Genomic DNA, 19,517 nt, shown 5'->3' with positions numbered 1-19,517 from the left:
AAACTAATCTTTAGATTTGTTTACTATTGACGAACAGTTAGAATCAAAGGGCAATCTCACTTTGAAAGCATGAAATATTGTTATGATTTATTCAATATTCATATAGAAAGCGCGTAAGTCACCAGCACACAGCGTTGTTCACGTGATCACATCTGTGACGCATTTCTCTACGTCCTCAACTCCCATAATGGAGAAGACTCCTTGTGACTGACGCCATTAAGTAAGTTGTTTCTAATTTCCCACTTATACATGTATTTTCTTTAATTTTTTTACTAAATGTGTTTAGTAATTTCAATTATTTACTTCAAAGGAATAGATTACATTACTTGTATTGCCTTAAATGAATAGCGTGCTTATAAAGTTGGGTTCACGTTGATCCGTTTTATCAGGTCGCTGGTCAAATAAGTACCCATATTTCTTTCTATTCTAATGCATATGGTTGAGCATATTGTCATGCAATAGAATCAAACCCGTTCTTTCTCTAAATTCGAGTTTTCAGCTCAAATAAAGTTCGGACAAAAAACGTTTTTCGAGTGATTCACTTTATTTTTATCTTCCATAACTCAAAACGAAAAACCCCCATAAAGTTCAAATTATTGTCTATAGGCTTAGTTGCCCACAGAGTAAATGCCAACCGGAAATACCCCTACACTGAATTACCTCCCCTTGTAAACGGCTTCTACGATTTTCCTTAACCTTAGTGTACTAATTGTATATACTTATGTAGATTTATAACTATTATTTAAACATCTTTCAAGGAAAATTGTTCTAACAGAGAGGTGTGGTTGATTTTTTAACGTGCCCTTTCTGTATTTTGAATTGTTTTTCCACCATTATAATATTAATACGATTCAAAAGTAGGACTAATTTTACAAATTTGAATAAAATAGGCTGACTAATTATTGAATAACGTTTTCATTACTGGCATATTTTCTCAAAAACGTCTGCTAAGGATTTGATTTAAAGTTCTTATTGTATTTATAATCTAAAACTTATTTTTGAAGCATTTTTTCGAAAGAAATATTCGTGTGTTCCTTACGAAAGTTAAACGGACATCAATTAATTTTGTAGCATCAACCTCAAAGAACTCATTAAGCAGTCAATCAGTTTTTGCACTGGTAATCACTGAATCAATTTCAATACTTTCTTACATTGAAAGTACGGTCTGCTGCTGACATATTCCTTCGGCGCCCTTAGTATTTTGAACATACACTGAATGTGTTCCAGTTGATAGATTATAAATTCCAAATTTCTATTATAAATCTATTAATTATTAATAATGATGATTTTATTTGAACATGAATTTGGGACCGAACCCAAACCAGTGCTCCTAAAAGAGGCCTATTATGGGATTTAAATTTTAATTACTCCCATCAATAGGAGTTGGTTTTTCATCCCTCGTTTTTTTGTTAGGTCTTCTGTGATCTCATTACAAAATATTAATTATTCATATTAATACTTCCAATATTAATTAATTAAAATATTAATTACTTCCAAAGGTAGGTATTGCCCATCGCTATCGATAAACTAAAGCTGTAAAAAATTAATGTGCATTGCATTGTAATTTTGCATCAATCGGAGACACCTGACGTGACAATCTTTAGTCGATTATAATGATGAATTATTTTGAATTTTATGGAATACATACATTATAACTTGAATAAGATATTTCTTAATTTTTTTAATACCGTTCTAAATGAACAAGCGAATAGTTAAAAATGATTTATTCTTGTATTTATTTTTACAAATTAATAAATAAAAAGACGATAATAAAATTAACTTGTTTGGTAGGTAATACGTCTTTAATTCAACTGTACGCATTTCATAGTACAAAATTGTACATGCTACGAACGGCCCGCGGTTGCATAGGCCTGCGTTCCATTTGTAAGTTTTTATTTATTTATTATTATTAAAGGCATTAACAATCAAAGCTGTCGCAAATGGACAGGCCACTAAAAGTAATCTCTTTGATTTTATCCGCCGCAGTGCGCATGTTTATGTGATGAGGGTAAGTCCGAAACCGGTCAGGAATACGATAAATATGCGGCCCATTCATAAAATAGATACTATTCAGTCCTGCGGACTTAAATAAAAGCTGGAATCTCCAAGATGGAATAAAATAAAAATACAGGATTTTACGTAGCAGTGAAACTTCATTGGTCCTAACTAAGTTATCGCATACCCTGTAGAGAATCTCACGTCACTATGCACATAAGCACTTTAACACTAGACGAAGTTACTTTCAGTTATTTTTGAATTATTTCTAGGAAGCAATGAACCTGCATGCAGAGTTTAAGATACCCTTATCTCATGGTGGCCACGAAGAAGAAAGTAATGGAAGACAGCCCCAATCTTAATCGTGGAAGTCCAGGTGAAGAAAGAAGTGAAAGAAAGCAACCAATTCCTTTGATGGAAATGAATGTTAAAAAAAGGTAGAGCTGTTTATTTTGCTAATATTTGGTAAATTGAGACATTAGAAAGTTAACTGTGAAAACCAATATGTTATTTTTTCTAGCCCTCCAAAACCATAAATGGTTAATGTGCAAACAATACCACAAATCCAAAACAAATAAAAAAAATTCTCAGAATGTTGCCGTTTAAAATATTATTATTTTTTTTCTTCTTTAATAAAATAATTTCTTCATTTTGTAGAATACACTTTCGCACATGTTTTTTTACAATTTTAGAACATCAGAAAGAGCGTCATTAAAGCTCGAGACCAAAGTGGACAGTGTTCTTTCTTTTAATACTGACCTGGCAATCACTGGACTGTGAACTGTAATGGCTCTTAGTAAGAGAACGTTAATGCTTTTGTTTACTAAAGTAGGTATTGAACTGTTCATTTTTTAGTTTTAAGAGTTTTTAATTGTATTTTAATAATTTATATATTATTATTTATTATTTATCTTATTTTATAATTTATTATTATTTTTAGTAATTAAATTTTAATTTAATTGACTCAATCGACCCTGGTCTTGGTGGTTTTTGCTGTAATTATGCTGCAGTTACGAGGTGAACGTGACTGGATTTTGATTAGGTAAAGATTTATTTCAAAATAGTCTTTTAATGTAATTTTTATTTATACATTGGTTTTGATTTTTACTAAAGAAAAGTACAGTGAGAGTGTTTGATAAATTTATTTTAAAGAAATAATAAAAATATAAATTTATACATTTTACTAATACAACGGAATTTGGAGTTCAAGAATTTTTTTTTTTTTTTTGTGGCGAATCGACAGTTAAGATCATCAGCGCTTTTTATATACGTTCCTTTTAGAACTTATTTCTTACTTTACTTGGGACGGAAGGTGTTCTTTCAACCTAAGTACATCCTCAATATCTCTCTCTGCACGAGACGTAGAACAGTGGTTCCACACACTCCTTCTTGAATCATCGACTCAGTGGACGTGGATTAGGTCGGATTCTTAGTGTGCCATCCTTTATGATACTAACATTTCTACGATATCTAAACCCCTAGGTGTAAATCTTTTCAGATTATAAATTTTCTTCGTTCTAAACTGTAATATACCAGGTAGGCCCAACTCGGACATTTTTACTTTAAGGAACATTAATGAGATACATTGTTAGACTTAAGTTTTTTAGTAAAATAAAATTAATAACACATTTTTTTTTTCACTTTATTAGTATATTTACAACTACAACAAATGTTGCATTAAGTAAATTTAATACAATTATATTAAAATTAATATTGTTTTTCTTATTAACTAATGGCCAACTGTTACGATGCAATTAAGAATTGAGAAAATATTTCTTTCTATATTTTTTTTGCATAGCAATAAAATCATTTAACAATTTAATTTCTCATATTTTAAACCATTTGCTTTCTTTACATTACTATACTCGTAAAACTATTGCTAATAACAATGCATAGAGCCCTAATAACGATTTAAAAGATTCCTATTTTCAAGTAGTAATACAAAATCTTGAATAAGACGTTCGGTGCTAATGGCCGTAACAGTTCACGAATTATAAGCTGCCCTCAGATTTTTAATTTTCCAGGTGCTTCTACGTGCAGATGATTTCCTGGTGATTGGAGAAAGAAATCATTAGAAGCCGGCACTGACTGAGAAGACTCCGAGCGCCGGTAACCGCAGAAAGAGGAGCCAATAGAACCTACCGATTTGGCACTTTGAGAGATGTTTATGGTGGTACATCAAATTAATTCACCGAGTAAGTTCGTTTTCTTATTTCAAAGTCTTGGCATTTGGAACCTCGTGATGGCCTCCATTGACCTCCAGTTGCAGCTCAATTAACTTTAAAGGAAGTTGTAACAGTTTTATTCATTTACTACACTTATTTATTTCTATTCCGTTGAAAAGTATATAGTACACTAATCAGCATGCAATTATTTTCTTTCTATGCCAAATTTGTTTTAGAAAAGCTTTAGATTTTTGGTTTTATTATTATTTTTTTTACACATTACTTGCTTTCCATATTTTTCTTATTCTTTAACTTTCCAATTCAACTCCATATAAGTGATATAATTAATCGCTAGCTTCTCGATAATTGCTAGTTACATTCTAATGTGTACACTGGTTTACAGTTGTTTAACTTGTAGTTTTTATTTTTTAATTATTTATTTAACTTTCTGAATTGACCATGGTTTTAAAATAATGCCATAAAATTTGTAAAGCGATAGTAAATAATATTATAATCTTTTCAAACAAAGCAAAATGAAAACAAAATTAATCGTCCAAAAAGCTCAGCACAAAAATTACATTTTTTACCCGTTACTTGCTCAATTAACGGCACTGTTAACTGGGTTTTACCAGGTTCAGATTTGGGTTCAGACTTGAACCATAAACTGAAATTAGAAATGTAACATAATATTCAAATCCTTATAAAATTGTAAGAAACTCTAACATAAAGCTAAAGAATACGTTGCAGATATGCAATCTAATAGACTATTGAGTGATTTCTAGCAATCATAAAATTATCTCATTTCCCCGTTGAGTAACATCTGTTTGGTGGAGTGTGGTATTGGATATCCTTCTGAAGAAGTGGCTAAACCACTTCTCCTACGGGTCTTAGGCTCTAATTTGTTAAAATTTTGTTAGAATGTTTACAGTTACGATGAGGCAGAGGCTCGCTCACATGTGATTCGAAGATTCTTTCAACTATTTTTTTAACATTCCTTTTGGTGATAAAATGAGAATAGAAGCGATTCGGAGTCAAAAATATTACTTTTACTTGAATTACCGATTACTTGAATTTTATAAGAAATTTTGGTGCCAATAACTTCTTGTTTAAAGGAAGAATACGTATTCACTTGTTGTAAAGGGAGCTTGTAGCTTCATTTTATAATTCTAATGCTCATCACATTCAATACCTATTACAGAAAAAGAGTCACGTGTCCGGAACTGCTACATATCTGTTATACAACGAATTGAACGTTATACGTTTAATTATACACATCGTACGTCTGGTGTCTTCCAGTAGATTTAATTTGCGCTTTTTAATAGCTAAAGATGATGCTGTATTTTTCAAATTTTATTGGTAAATGCTATGTTGAAAATGCTGTATACTAGAAGTTTTATTTGAAAGTTAACCGTTCGACAACTTTATTGCTTTCTAGATAGATATGAAGTACCCACTTTTTGGGAAAAGAATATTCTTCTCTTCTAATGGTTTTTTAATGATTCTCTTTCGAATTACTCATTTGACAATGAGAGATTGCCTCAGACGAATAATATCTGAGAACTTGTACATCAGTTGCTTAAGTGCCTTAAAAAAAGTTAAGAATCAGTAAAAACATTGGATTCTCACTCGAAACAGATTATTTAAGGCAGTACAGAAAGAACATCAGATATTATTCGCTTGAATCTATCTTTGTCTTTATATTATTTATTATATTTAAGGGTCCTAATTATTTTACCAAAATAAAGTTGCGTTATAATAAATTATCTCTAATTATTAGATGCGCTTCTGTCTGACAAGTGGTTCGAACGCATGCAGAAGTGTATAGATCATAAAGAAGAATATTTTGAAAAACAATAAAGTCATTTTCAATGACAAATTACTGTTTTTTTTATTATTAGGCTCAAAATGTAAATAGTTCCCCTCGTATTTTTAGTAGAACTTACCGATATTTCTGCGAACATTACCAAAGCCATTGTAATTAATTTAGCAATTTGTCTTTTGGGGTTTAGACATATTTTATAAGATTTTTTAAATAGTTATCTATACATTTGAGGCCATTTATCTCAGACTGAAGACCTCTCCTTGTACTATCTTAACGCAACTATTTTGTGGAAAAATTATTTGTTTTAAACTTATCCTTATTAAAAGAACTATGCATTTAAGGCATTTAAACATCTAGTGTACTTATCCGAACTTTTTTTTTTCTAATTGTATTATACTTATTTTTGAATCCATGTGGTCAATTTCTTTTGATACATCTTTCCTTCCGTGGGGAAGATGTGGAAGCTTTTTGAAAGAGAAAATTTGGAGGCAGCAACTGCACTCTGGACTCAAACCAGAGCGGGAAGCTTAAGGTGCCAGGCCAGCAAGCGACCATAGATCTTATCTCTTCCTTGGTTTACCTAGTTTGCTTCTTAAATAGACATTGTACCACTATAGACCATCTCAGGCTAGCGTTGAGCAACCCTCGTATAACTAATCTTCAGAGACTCTACAATCCAAATGAATTGGATGTAGAATTTTACCTACGTTTCTGTGCATTTTGATTATGCTGAAAAGTCTGCTGCGTACATACAGTTATCTATTTTTACTCCCGAAAAATAGTTCGAAAAAATTGAATAGCAAAAGATTTTTTTCAAAAATCAGCAAGTCTCCTGTTGAATTTTGCAGATTTTTCAGCAGCTACTTGGACAGAAAGACTTACCAAAACAGTATAATATGAGACTAATTTCATAGCAAGTGAGACAGAGTAAACGTTTGAAAGCAGTATCTCGACTTGTCTTTGACTGTCTTAAACCTCTGATTAGACCTAACTAACTCATGCCTAACTAGACAATTAAAAGATGATTATCATCTTTTAGGCTGCTAATGAAAATTTTAACGCGTCTATACTTCTTGAAAAATTCCAGTGGATTACAAAAAATGTATTCCTTGAGTGAAGGTTTCTGTTTGCGAAACGTGTGTAACTAGTATTTAACTCTGCATAGGCCTGTTAATTAAATCAAAAGTATTCCAAAAGCCGAAAAGATGATTTGATCTTTATTCGCAGATGTATTATTACTTCGATTAGTATTTGTTTTATGACAGAGATTGGTGTGTGAGTGGTTATTAGCAAGAGCTAGAGGTGGGAAGCTCTGGTAATTGCGTACACATAGCTTACTCTAGGAAATGTGGAGATTCTTCTTCTTCTTCTTCTGGGGCGCTACAGTCCTGAAAGGACCCGGGCCACCTCAACCAGCCTCCTCCATTCCTCTCGATCGTGAGCTCTAGATAACCAATCCTCACACGCCCATGCTCCTCAGGTCTGCCTCCACATAATCCAGCCACCTCATACGAGGCCTCTCTCAATGACGTCGACCCCCTGGAGCGCCATATAGCATCTTTCTGGGCAAGCCCTCTGGATCCATCCGCTCCACATGACTCAACCACCTAAGGCGTCCTTGATTAATGAATGCTACGAGATCAGGTTCCTGGTATAGCTCTTTCAACTCTGTATTCGTCCTAATTCTCCGCCGATCTCGCTCCTTAACTGGCCCATAAATCTTTCTTAGGATCTTTCTCTCCCAGACATTCAGGGCCCGCTCGTCTTCCCTGGTCAAAACTCACGTCTCACTTGCGTATGTTACTACTGGCCTTATCACTGTCTTATATACCAGTAACTTTGCACGAGTAGATAACGTTTTAAGGCGTAACATTTTGAGAATCGCGAAGTAATAACAAGGAAATGTGGAAGTACGTACTATAACTTTTTGCGCAGATCCTGCAGGTCCTGCTACATTTCAGGAAATTTGGGCTTTCTCTTTTCTAAAGCAATACGGGCTGGGATTTCCAAGGTATCCAAGAACGACAGACTCCAAATAAATCCATAACCATCTAAATAAATTATTGGATGATTGGGTTGGAGTATGATATTAGAGTAATTATGGGGAGCTCAGTCGATTTTTTAGTTTTGTTTGTACCAACATTGTTTTCATAGCGACTCTTTCTAACAGAGATTTGATACTTGAGATGGTTTTTCTTTTTTTAAATTTATCTTACAGATGTTCATTAAGTTATTGTTCTTACTTTTTTGGCTTGCAAACATAGTTAGTTAGTTCCATATCTCAAAACCTCGCAAAGCCTAATGTGGATGGTCTTTATGTCTATCCAGAAGAACTTTCTATCGAAATTACCTTCTAGACACTTCATATTTCGCTAACATTCCTGTTCTGCTCTTTCCTCCAGTCGTATACTCCGCAGTTGTTGCGGGATTTTCTAATAAGTAGAAAACGCTATGATGTGGTTTCTGTTGGATTAACCACACGTAGCAGAACTATTCATTGGTAGCCCTTGCTGAATAATTTCGTATAGGGTTTCTTCGATCTAGTTCAAAGTTACATAAGGAGTAACATTGATCCCCTAGATTCAGCCCTTGATTGTATAAAGCCTGATGGTTCGTCGGCCCATCGAATTCTCGATTGGTCTGGTGGTTATCAGCGCATTCATCAATTAGGAAGTTGTACACATCCACAGCCCTCTTTAACTATGGTCTTTCCAACCGCCGCGTGAGAGGTGTTATCAAATTCCATTCTAGTTCAGAAAGACACTAATTGTGCAATGCTAATCTACAAAAAGAAGGATGAATTCTATTTTATTCTATTCTTATGGCTTCTTCATATGCAGCGATGATTATCTCATTGATCTCTTTGACATCATTCTCAATTCATAGCTAACTTTGAATTTTTGAATCCGAACTTCTACGGGACTTCTACTTGCTTACAAAGCTTTACTTTTGATTTTATATTATTTTATAAATTATAGTTTAATATGAATAAGTTTTTTGAATCAATGAAGTTATTTTATCAATTTTATAAAAATATATTATCTAATAATTTAGTAATGATTAAAAAACGTAAGACTATTTTTTTAATTTGTAGAGTTTTGATGAGAATGACATTTTAAAGGTGCCGAAACATTCATCTGAAAGAATAATGAAATAAAGTAAATTTCATAATTAAGAATAATTTATTCAAATAAGGGATATCTACAACCGTCGACAAAATTGTTTAAATAATTAAAAGAAAATAGCTTTATATGTATCATAATTCAACAACGTCATATAGATATATCATTTGGGTAGGCATGAATCTATAGTTGTGACATTAAATCATTGTAAAAACGATTTTCAATTATTCGAGCATTATTCCAAAATAGTTGCAAATATTTTCTTCAAAGTTGTGTACTATTTCTCTAAAAAATTTAGTTTTATTTAAAGCATTTTTACATTTATAAAAACAATAAGAATAATAACAGTAGTAGTAGGGCATCAAGCCCAAGAACCAACTAGATTCTAGGATTTCGTAGGAGACACAGTATATGCAATTAATTTGTAATGCACAAACGCATTACATATGGTATCCACCAAGTTTTTAAAATACGAACCAGATGGCCCACCTTGGTTATTAATTTGTACATGATCGTCCTGGAAAAGCATAATAATTCCAAGCGGAGATCCCGGGTACTGGGAATCCAGCTGTTAACCTAGGGGTTTCTTACAGCTCACTACCCGATGATAGATAGTGTTGTCTGTAAGGAAGGCCGACAGAGCAATGGAAAATGGTGCGGGCGCCAATAATCTCAGATGTTGACGGGCCATCAAAAATAAATTAAATAATAATAACAATAACAGTAAATGAAGTGGAAACTAAGCGCAAATTTACAAGAATTATCTTTCGAGTTTTTTCGTAATCGGTTGTATTGATTTTATTTAATCTAAAAATGATAATTTCAGAGCTGTAAATGTAGCACTTTTATTGGAACTTTTTTTTTCAGTAAAATCAATTTTAAGCGGAGTAAGGTTTTGGATAATGTCGAGTGTTCATTCCAGATCTTTTCCTTAGAGGTTTGTTTATGTATTTCCATTGAGAACGCCAATTCGACTATTCAAGATGGCAATACTTCCTTCTAAAGCAGTAAGGAAAGCAATAAAGCATGCATTTCTATAAGGAAATGAAGTTTGGTTCCAGATACTTGTAATATTTAAATGTTTGCCAAGAAATAAACTTTAACCTATTGTTAAAAGTGCATTCATAGCTTTTTGTGCTTGTCATTAAAACTGCTACAGGAAAAATAATAACTTGATTTGGTTGGTGGGGTGACATTCAAGTTCTGGCTTGAAGTCATACTAGGAGGGAGAGTTCTTGTCAGTATATATTCTAGGGAAAGTCTTCATTAGGCGTGCAGAAGAAGTGAGAGTAATTGAATATGAAATATTTAATTGTGTTGTGTACCTTAGTGAGTGTCTGTAGCTGTGAAGAAGGTAAACAACTGAAGACTGCCGATGGCGACAAAAAACAGGAAAAACGGGAGCTGCAAGGTTTTAGTCTACATGATGGCGCATTACAACCAAATTATGGTGGCAGTGTCTCAGAAGGAAACGATGGTGAAATTGATCATTCGGCCCAAATACAGCATCAACAAATTGTAAAGACAATCACCATCACCAAAAAGGTACCTGTGCCCTATGAAGTTACCCTAGAGAAGAGAGTCCCTTACAAAGTAGAAGTAACTGTTGATAGGCCATATCCTGTTTATGTTCCAAAACCATTTCCGGTTTATGTGGAAAAGAAAATTCCTTATGAAGTTAAAGTGCCGGTACCACAACCGTATACTGTTGAAAAGCGTGTACCAGTAGCAGTCAAAGTTCCTGTTGATAAACCATATCCGGTACATGTGCCCAAACCATTTCCAGTTTATGTTGAGAAAAAAGTGCCTTATACTGTCTTAAAAAAAGTTCCATTCCCAGTCAAAGTACCAGTGAATAAACCTTATCCAGTTCACGTACAAGTGGAGAAACCAGTACCGTATCCAGTTGAAAAACCAGTTCCCTATCCCGTTAAAGTTCCTGTGGAAAAACCAGTACCAGTGCCTGTAGTAAAACCAATTCCAGTACCAGTTGAAAAACGTGTACCTTATCCTGTTGAACAAATTGTACCGTATCCAGTGAAGGTGCCAGTGAAAGTACCATTACAAGTACCATATGCCATTTCTGTAGCCAAACCCCAACACATTCCAGTACACGAGCCTGAACAGGAAGGTAATGGATACGGAGATTATGGTGGTTTTTACGGACCATCATACAGCGATGCTGGCGAAGATTATCACAGTCTAGGAAACAGTGGAGGCGGCCTTGAAAATTATTATGGTGGAGCATCTCATCCTTATTACCATGGAGCTGGTGCACTTGATCGTGGTTTTTTTGGCAAATATGATCAACATGGGAGCGAAAGCAACCCTGTAGGTGCACAGTATCGTTCTAAGGAACATTCCAGTAGTTATAGTTCTGTTTTACATCATATTTAATTTTTTATAATACGTATATTTGTGATTTTGCCAAAATATGTGAATATTAATACAAAAATTATTTATTTATTTTTTTTTTGTAAATAAACGACGTTTTTCTTTCTTTAGTTCTTATTGTATATTTTATTTCAGCGGTACTATTGGGCTCATTTTCATGCATGAAAAATCATTTTTATGTTTTCTCACACTGATCGTTATGAGGATGTGTTGCGATGAATGAATTTTTGAAATAGAGTTTGAGAGCAACTCGCTTTGTTGAGAAAATGAAAATAAAATGAATTGCGAGCCCAGAATGGCTCAAGTTGCCCAGTTTTGGGATGGCTAATTCATTTATTAATATTTTCTTTCACATTCTATATAGTGTACTTAAGTACACTTTCAAGTAAGTTCAGTGAACTTAAGCCTATCAATTCTTTTGCGGCATATTATCAGAAAATTAATTTCTTAGGTTAGCCTCAGGTAAAATTACCTTAAGCATCCATCTAAAATCTTCTCTGATGAATGCAGATTTCTATAAATTATTAATTATGTGTACTTGTATTTAAAGAATTGATAAAACGCCGAGTTTTATGGGACAAAAGTTAAGTAGAAATGCGATTTTACAGAATATATTTTTTGAAAAGCGTTGCTTTGATATCCTTAAAACTTAGAACTTGTATCGCATACATATAACTATCGTTAATATTTGAATCATTTGATATTTTTTAAATTTTCAAAAAATTGATTTGCATTGTTTTTTTGTATTCTGGAAAATCTGTGGCCTTCAATTCAAGTGTGATTGTAGTGCTGCTAAGAACAGGGCATTCAGTCCGAACCGCTTTTTATACTTGAAACGAAAAGCTACTACTGGACCCGCAAATGAAGATTGTTCTCTTCGAAGTAAAATATTAAATACCTTAAATATTTATATTAAAAAACAATTATAAATATGACCACCAGGAAGGAACTAAAGAGTATACGCACCAGCTCACACCTCAGCAGTTGTGGTCGCAAAATTAATGGAAATAGGGTTCCAACTCGTTTCACATCCCCCCTATTCTCCAGACTTGGCTCCCTCGGACTACTATTTGTTCCCCATTATGAAGAAGTGGCTGGCGGGAAAAAGATTTTATTCAAACGAGGAGGTGATTGCAGAAACGAATGGCTATTTTTCAGACTTGGACAAATCCTATTATTCGGAAGGGATCAACAAACTAGAGTGGACGAAGTGTATAAGCCTAAAAGGAGACTATGTTGAAAAATAAAAAAGGTTTACCTCTGAAAATTAAGTAGTTTTTATTTTTGCACGGACTTTTCAAACGACCCTCGTAAGTACGCTACAAAGAGCAAACATCATCTTCAGGCAAGAAACTAGCTCGCATGAAGTTATAGAGTGGTAGTTTCTTCTCGGCTATAAACTTAGCCAGCAGACCATTTCTTAACTTCTTCTTCAGATAAAAACATTTGGAAATAGGCGGTGCATACGTGAGCAAATAGTGAATACATTTGGCATAGGTGAACTTTTGGAACTCCAGAACGTCGATAAAGTTAGATACATAAATTCTTCATCGTGATGTCTACGTTCTAAACATAAATCTCTAATCAAAAAATTAGGAAACTTTGTATTAGATTAGATTCCGAGAGGTTGGGGTGGGTTTAGCTATTTAGCCTACGACTCCGCGTCCCAGAGGATCTGTTGTGTCAACCTCTTCTAGTAGAATAATCCTCAAGGTTTCTGGTAAGGTACTCATGGGTTGTAAATCTTGAAGGCATTAGTTTCTGTTCGCCAATGTGCCGATATCTCAACAATACATGCCCATCAGATTAACAGGAAATACTTAATACGGATAGTGCCGTTTTTCCTTCTTAACCTTCCAGCGGCCTTTTTGAAGTAATGCCTCCTTAGAAAGCTTTCATGAGTGATCATGTTTGGGCGAAAGTCCTTATTTTCTCGATAAGGATCTCGCCTTTACGTTTTTTTTTTTTAAATCGTGCTCCTTTTTCTGTTAATTTTCTTAACACTTTCTGTCTAAAGAGTAGAGTAGTTCCATACAGTAAGTGTATTACAGATGCGAAGGCAATGAAAGTAACTTCTTAAACGTTCGTTTAAAATTCGATGTTAAAAAAATAGAAAAAAAATGACCACAAGATAGAATTGTGAGCGTGCCCAGTAGATTTTACCAAAATTTATTCGGCTGTGTTATATCTAGTATGATAAACACGCATGAAAGTTGTTCTTTACTTTTTGTTTAGTTAGCGAGATGGGTATATATAAAGCCAAAAAGACAAATGATCTTCATCATTGTTTATAATACATTCTGGTATTCAGAAAACATGCTCAAGTCAGATACGACGTAGTTTGATGATAAATTTCACTACCCGAAATGACTAACACCATAAAAACAAAAAGTAAAAAAGAAAAGTTAATTACTGCTGACATTCTGCCAGATAATAATTAAGTGAAATATGCGTGGAACAGCTTTGGTATAATTCATTGCAATCAAATGAAAATATTCACGCAAAGCGACTTTACATTAGTAATTTGCTTTCAGTAAAAATGAGGAGATAGCAAAATAATATTCTCTTGCTCAGAATCCGATCTTTTTTTAAAATTAATTATAACAACTTTATAGTTTAACACTTATTTCAGTACTTAATTCTGATTAGCATTTTTGTAAAACAGAAATTTACTGAAAACTTAGACGCCAGTTATATGATTTTTGTAAGTTTTGCAATTTCATTGCAAGATGGTAGTTCTAGTGAATAAAGTTGTAGGCTTCTCTTTAAAGTGCTATTTTTACAATGTGTAGCTTTACTATTTTATTTTATTTTAATTGGTTTCTTTAATTTTTAGTTTGTAAGGAAATTTAGATTGAATTTTGTTGTAAGGAAAGGCGAGTGAGTGGTGTGATCGCAATACTGTTTTTCTTAAGATAGAAAATAGGACCAAACTTTTGGTTGTTTTCAAATTTCAAAGGTAACAAAATGAGTTAGTTACATTGGTCTCGTTTCCTTGGTATCGCAGTGATAGGAATTCTATATTTGTTTCTCTTTACACATTTCTGATCTTCACTTTTTAAGTACAATAAAATGTGTTCTTTCACGATGCACTGTTTCGGCGAAAGTTTAAATAGTTTATCTATTTAACCTAATTGCTATTTATTTAAATTAAACATACACCATTGTTATTGAGCCTTTTTGATCACTCCTTTAGGCACGTGGACATTTTGGTGTTTAGAAAAAAGATATTCAGAAATTTAAATAATTATTATTGTTAGTTTTATGGAAAACGAGTAACATTAGGCGTAGAACCTGGATCACATTATTCTACCCGAGAGAAAATTCTACCTAACATCCAATACACACTAGTTCTCATTAAACTGTTTATCTGTTTAACAGTACTTTTTCAAATTCGTGAGTGGCAGGTTTATAAACTAGTCTCCAGAATACCCTTAGGCTCCATTGCATAAAGCGCCGCGGGCTTTCTTCAAGTTAGTGCTACAGTCTCTTCAGTTCCATACTGTGCCTGTCAAATTACCTACTTGTTGTCCAAGACGCCATTTCAGCAACTACTTTTACTGCTACGTAATCTCCTGTCATGTTCAGAAAATGTTATGTACAAGCTATGATCCTCTCCTATGTAAACTACTAAGCATATAAGTCTGGAGCGACCTTCCTAAAATATTCCCATCACTAAACAATAGCTTACTATTCTTTTGATTAATGCTAGCCAATGGTCCTTACCATGTCACCGGTTAGTAGATGGAAATTAACGAAAGTGAGACTGTAACCGGAAGAAGGTAAACATAAATTCTGCTAAATATTTATCACTCTGTCAGTGATCCGTTTCTATATTCGAGGCTTTCATTGTTTTTATAGTCCAGTTCACACGTTCCACAGGATTTGCCTGAGGCCAGTAGGGAGGAATTCGTATAAACTCAGTTTTAAAGATCTTCGACAAGGTATTTCTTTATGGTTCGGTTGACAAACGGAGTGCCTTTATCATTTACCAATTTATTTTTATCATGGGGTTCCACATCAGTAAAAAACATGCTTCTTGAAGCATTTGGCAACAGTGGCTACATTAGCCGTTCTTTTGGGATCCATTAGATCCATTTCGTCAACAGTTCCTTAAACACTAAGAGATAACTATATCCTTTTGTAGATCTAGTTTACAATAACACACAATATCTGAAACTGAAAACATAACTGAAAATAGAAAATACGACTTAAACCTTAAGTATAGACTTATACTAATTTGTAAAAAAAAATAAAATAATGAAAACCTCGTTTCTCAAGGAAATGGAAGGCCATAGAATAATATGCGGCACTGGCCAAGCCGAGCGTACGTATACGAATACCCTTTTTATCGGTTGACTATATAAAGGTCTGTCTTATATTGGAGTCCAATGGTCACTCCAGCCCAAAGTTTCAATAGAAATATGGCTAACTTCGGCAACCTCTGCCATCTAGCGGGACTCTCGGTTACAACCATTAATATTAAGCACTCTCCAAGCTTCAGAATTATTCTTTAAATTTCCACAGAAATTTAACTCTTAAACTTGCCTTTTCAACTTTTATTTTGTTGATTTTTTTTATTTTTTATTTGTGGAGCTGGTAGCCAATAATTTTTATTGGGTTCTTCCCTTGATTGTAGAGGGGAGACCAAATGCTCTGCCTTTCGTCCCGGGGATGCAGACGGAAATGGCGTATCATTGTCTTATAGGATAGGAATTCTATATTTTCTTTCGATGGGGTCTGTTGAGAGACCGCAAAATCCTTTGTTCTAGTATAATTAACATAACATAAGTAACATAACTAAGATGTATAAATAAGATTTTTCAAATTCAACCTCCATTCCTCAGTAGAGGAGCCAAGTCTGCAGCCTACGAAAACCTTATAAAGAAGGATCTTATGTCTACCGCGTCGACTTCGGTCATCAGTTGGCTGAAGAAAGTCCACTCCTGAACCTTATCCTTTTTTACACGTCTTTTCTTTGTGCCCTTAGATGCACTATGGATGACCAACCTCCGAACGCTTCTTAAAAGATAATGTGGGTATGTCTCATCCATCTGGATGCATATCGCCAGTGCCTCATATCGCCAGAACCGGTACATTTTTGCCTAAGTCATAGAGTTAAGGCTGACTTAGTTGAACTATCTGTGATCACTTTCAACCATACAACGCAGCACTTGGATCCAATTTAAATTAGTGAAGATTACAGTCAATTTATTTATTCAAAACCAAATTTTAGATATTTCACAGTCACTCTCGGTACTTACTAAGATTTAGAACGTATTTCTTATAAAGAACTTTAAATTTATTTTGTGTTGATGCACTGGCAGATGTGATTCAGGTCAAATCCAAGTCACAACCCTGAGTGTGTTGCTTGTATTTAGTTCCTAATCAACCTTTTATTTGTATAAAAATTAATACATTAGTGAAATGCTAGTGAAAGGCGATGTTCTAAGACAATTTATTTGGATTTTCACTCGCTTGCTCTTGGGATGATAAATATTTACTTTAACTGCTTTAATGAAGTGTCCCACCTGTTTGTCCCAATAACTACACTTTCCCAATCATATCGGGTTATTGATCGTTATTCGTGATAAAAGATGTTAATTAAATGTTTAATTATTTAACAGTATTATTTTAATTATAAAATTATCTTTGTGTGGATGTATATATAGAGTTTGCGTAATTGTGTTGGGCTAAAGAGAAAAGTGTGTATTTAGTGCAGTAAATTAATTCTTATTTTTAATTATTGCATTAATATTATATAAAAGAGTTGAATATAATTCATTATTTCCCTTGATTTTCATTACCTAAATTGGTAAGTTTGTGCAAGTGGACTAATTAAACAAAAACTAATTTCAGTATTATAGGATGGTAGATCTAACTGTACATCCCTAGCAGTGCTTGAAGTATGAAGATCTTAATTGCTGAGGCTATTTCGATAAAATTCACAATTCTTCAGGTTGAAAATCTGTAATGATATCTAAATAGATACACAGGCGGATATAGAATTAATCTTTTCTTTTTTTTAATTTAAACAGTTCAGGGAATATCAGAAGAAGAACTCTTACTAGAATTAAGTGAAAGTAATTCAGAATGTGACTGCGCTTGTTACAACCATTACCTATACAGCTTTTTATTTTTCGGATATCTTGAATACTTGTTGTACAAAAATTTATTTGATACCCGTGCCAGCATTTAAACTATTTTAAATCCAAACCGTTTGATTAAAAACAATCACTTAATAATAACTATTTTTATTTATTTATTTTGATGGCATCGGTATTACCCATACAGCCAGCATATCATTTTTGTAGACACAATTATACACGATAATAAAAATTTTGAGTAAAACCATTTACTGTAAATATTTTAATTCTGAATTTTAGTTTTCTTTAAATTATCCGTCAAAATGCTAACTTACTACCTGTTAAACCTTAATGTCTGCTACTATTAGAAAATCATACAACAATCTATATACATTACTATTTTTGCTGCTCAAGATGCAGATATAATTAAATGGGGAAGTTAGCTCCTTATATAGGCGGTTAAAAAGCTCTTTCCTGTGTTTCTCGTGCTTCGCACACTCCATGATAGTGTGCTTGGCACGGTCCATCTCATTGCATTTCTCACATAAGTCAGTATTGCGCTTCCAGATTCTATATAAATATCCACCGCAAATCTCATGGTAATAACTAATAATTGTGCTTGCTCAGATAACTTATGTTTGGTTAGTATAGAGCTCAGTGAAACAAATTATATTTCCAATCATCTGCATGTTGTAAATTTAATTGCCACCTTTATACAGACAGCGATAGAAATGTTAGACCTTGCTGATGCCCAGATCTCTGGCAGAAACTGTTTCATTCCTTCTCAGTATTCTAGCGAGTGTACAAAATATTTGATAACAATCTTCGCGTTTGTTTTATTCCTTTTTTATTCTATTATAACTACTAAGATTTTAGTGAATGAATGTGTTGTCTTTCTTTCTGATATAGGAGATAAAAGAGAATATTTCCCACTTATTGTAGCTAGTGGGAACTGATTGCTTCAACGGTGAAAGATGTTTACAAACAGAAAATAATTGTCACCATTGTTTATAATTCTTTACACGCTTGTTAGCAAATACTTGCAGAGAGATGTTTATACCAGTTATTAAGATTGGATTTATTGTTTATTTATTGATTTTGCAAAAAATATTGAAAAGTCATAGCTAATATTATTGTGAACTTTCTACAATCAGATTTAAGAAAAATAGCAATCGATTTTTAAAATGGGAAAGTTAGAATTCTAATGGTGGAAATTTATTTTATTAGCCAGTAATTTATGTACCACATTATCAGATTTCAACATGTTAGGAGTAAATTAAATAAATCTAATGATGGAAATGAAGTTCAGTTTGTGACAGGACTTGCCTCGCACGTGAAATATTGCTCTGAGACTTATGATAAAATTTAATTTAAAGTGGCATTTTAATTAGTTTGCTAATTTGTGAGTTTAAATTGAAAAAAAAAAGTTACTGGAAAGTTTCTCACCTTGTTGCCTACAAAAGAAGTCAGTTCAGCGCCTAAGATATTGATTCCAATTTATTTCTTTAAAACATTATATATACATATATTGTATATAAAATTTATTCTGCGAAATTAATAACTTAACCAAAGAAATTAATAATCCAGATGGAAGAAAGAATAATACCAATATCAGTCATTATTTTGCCTTTGTCCACTTCAGTGTAAATGTTAGGTCGTTTGGTTTCGTATTACAAGTATTGTTCAGTGTTTTTGGTGACGTATTCATTGATCCAGAAGAAAGAAAGAATAATGCCAATTTCTCATTTTTATTATAATTATATTTTTAGTTAAATATAATTATATTTTTAGGACGAAATTAATATTTTTATTTTTGTGACATTGAGGAACAATCATTAATTCTTTTCCATCTACGTTTTGTTTAATTTATTACCTTCTTCAGGGAAAAGAAATAGGCCGTCAAGTATTGAGAAAATAAAAATTGATGAATAAT

General features: G+C 33.2%; 1 protein-coding gene across 4 annotated transcripts; it reads left to right on the top strand.

Annotated features, from left to right (window-relative positions):
- The first annotated feature begins 6 nt into the window (after nucleotides 1–6).
- Nucleotides 7–19,416, top strand: LOC141456332 (uncharacterized). 4 transcript variants are annotated; one of them, XM_074132241.1, is made up of 5 exons: nucleotides 7–220; nucleotides 1,792–1,884; nucleotides 2,268–2,432; nucleotides 2,688–2,823; nucleotides 2,936–19,416. In XM_074132241.1, the coding sequence occupies exon 5, from the start codon at nucleotides 10,404–10,406 to the stop codon at nucleotides 11,499–11,501; it is 1,098 nt and encodes a 365-aa protein (XP_073988342.1). In that variant the 5' UTR covers nucleotides 7–220; nucleotides 1,792–1,884; nucleotides 2,268–2,432; nucleotides 2,688–2,823; nucleotides 2,936–10,403; the 3' UTR covers nucleotides 11,502–19,416. The 4 variants fall into 4 exon arrangements, with proteins under 4 accessions (XP_073988342.1, XP_073988340.1, XP_073988341.1 ...); XM_074132239.1 differs by lacking the exon at nucleotides 1,792–1,884 and having other exon boundaries at nucleotides 11–220; nucleotides 2,936–3,037; nucleotides 4,020–19,416; XM_074132240.1 differs by lacking the exon at nucleotides 1,792–1,884 and having other exon boundaries at nucleotides 11–220; nucleotides 2,936–3,037; nucleotides 4,004–19,416.
- The last annotated feature ends 101 nt before the right edge of the window (nucleotides 19,417–19,517 follow it).

The sequence above is a fragment of the Rhodnius prolixus genome, unplaced genomic scaffold (genome assembly GCF_049639745.1).
Source record: "Rhodnius prolixus isolate KJV_2025 unplaced genomic scaffold, Rpr scaffold_4, whole genome shotgun sequence".
Lineage (NCBI taxonomy): Eukaryota > Metazoa > Arthropoda > Insecta > Hemiptera > Reduviidae > Rhodnius > Rhodnius prolixus.
This window is presented reverse-complemented; position numbering and strand designations above follow the sequence as displayed.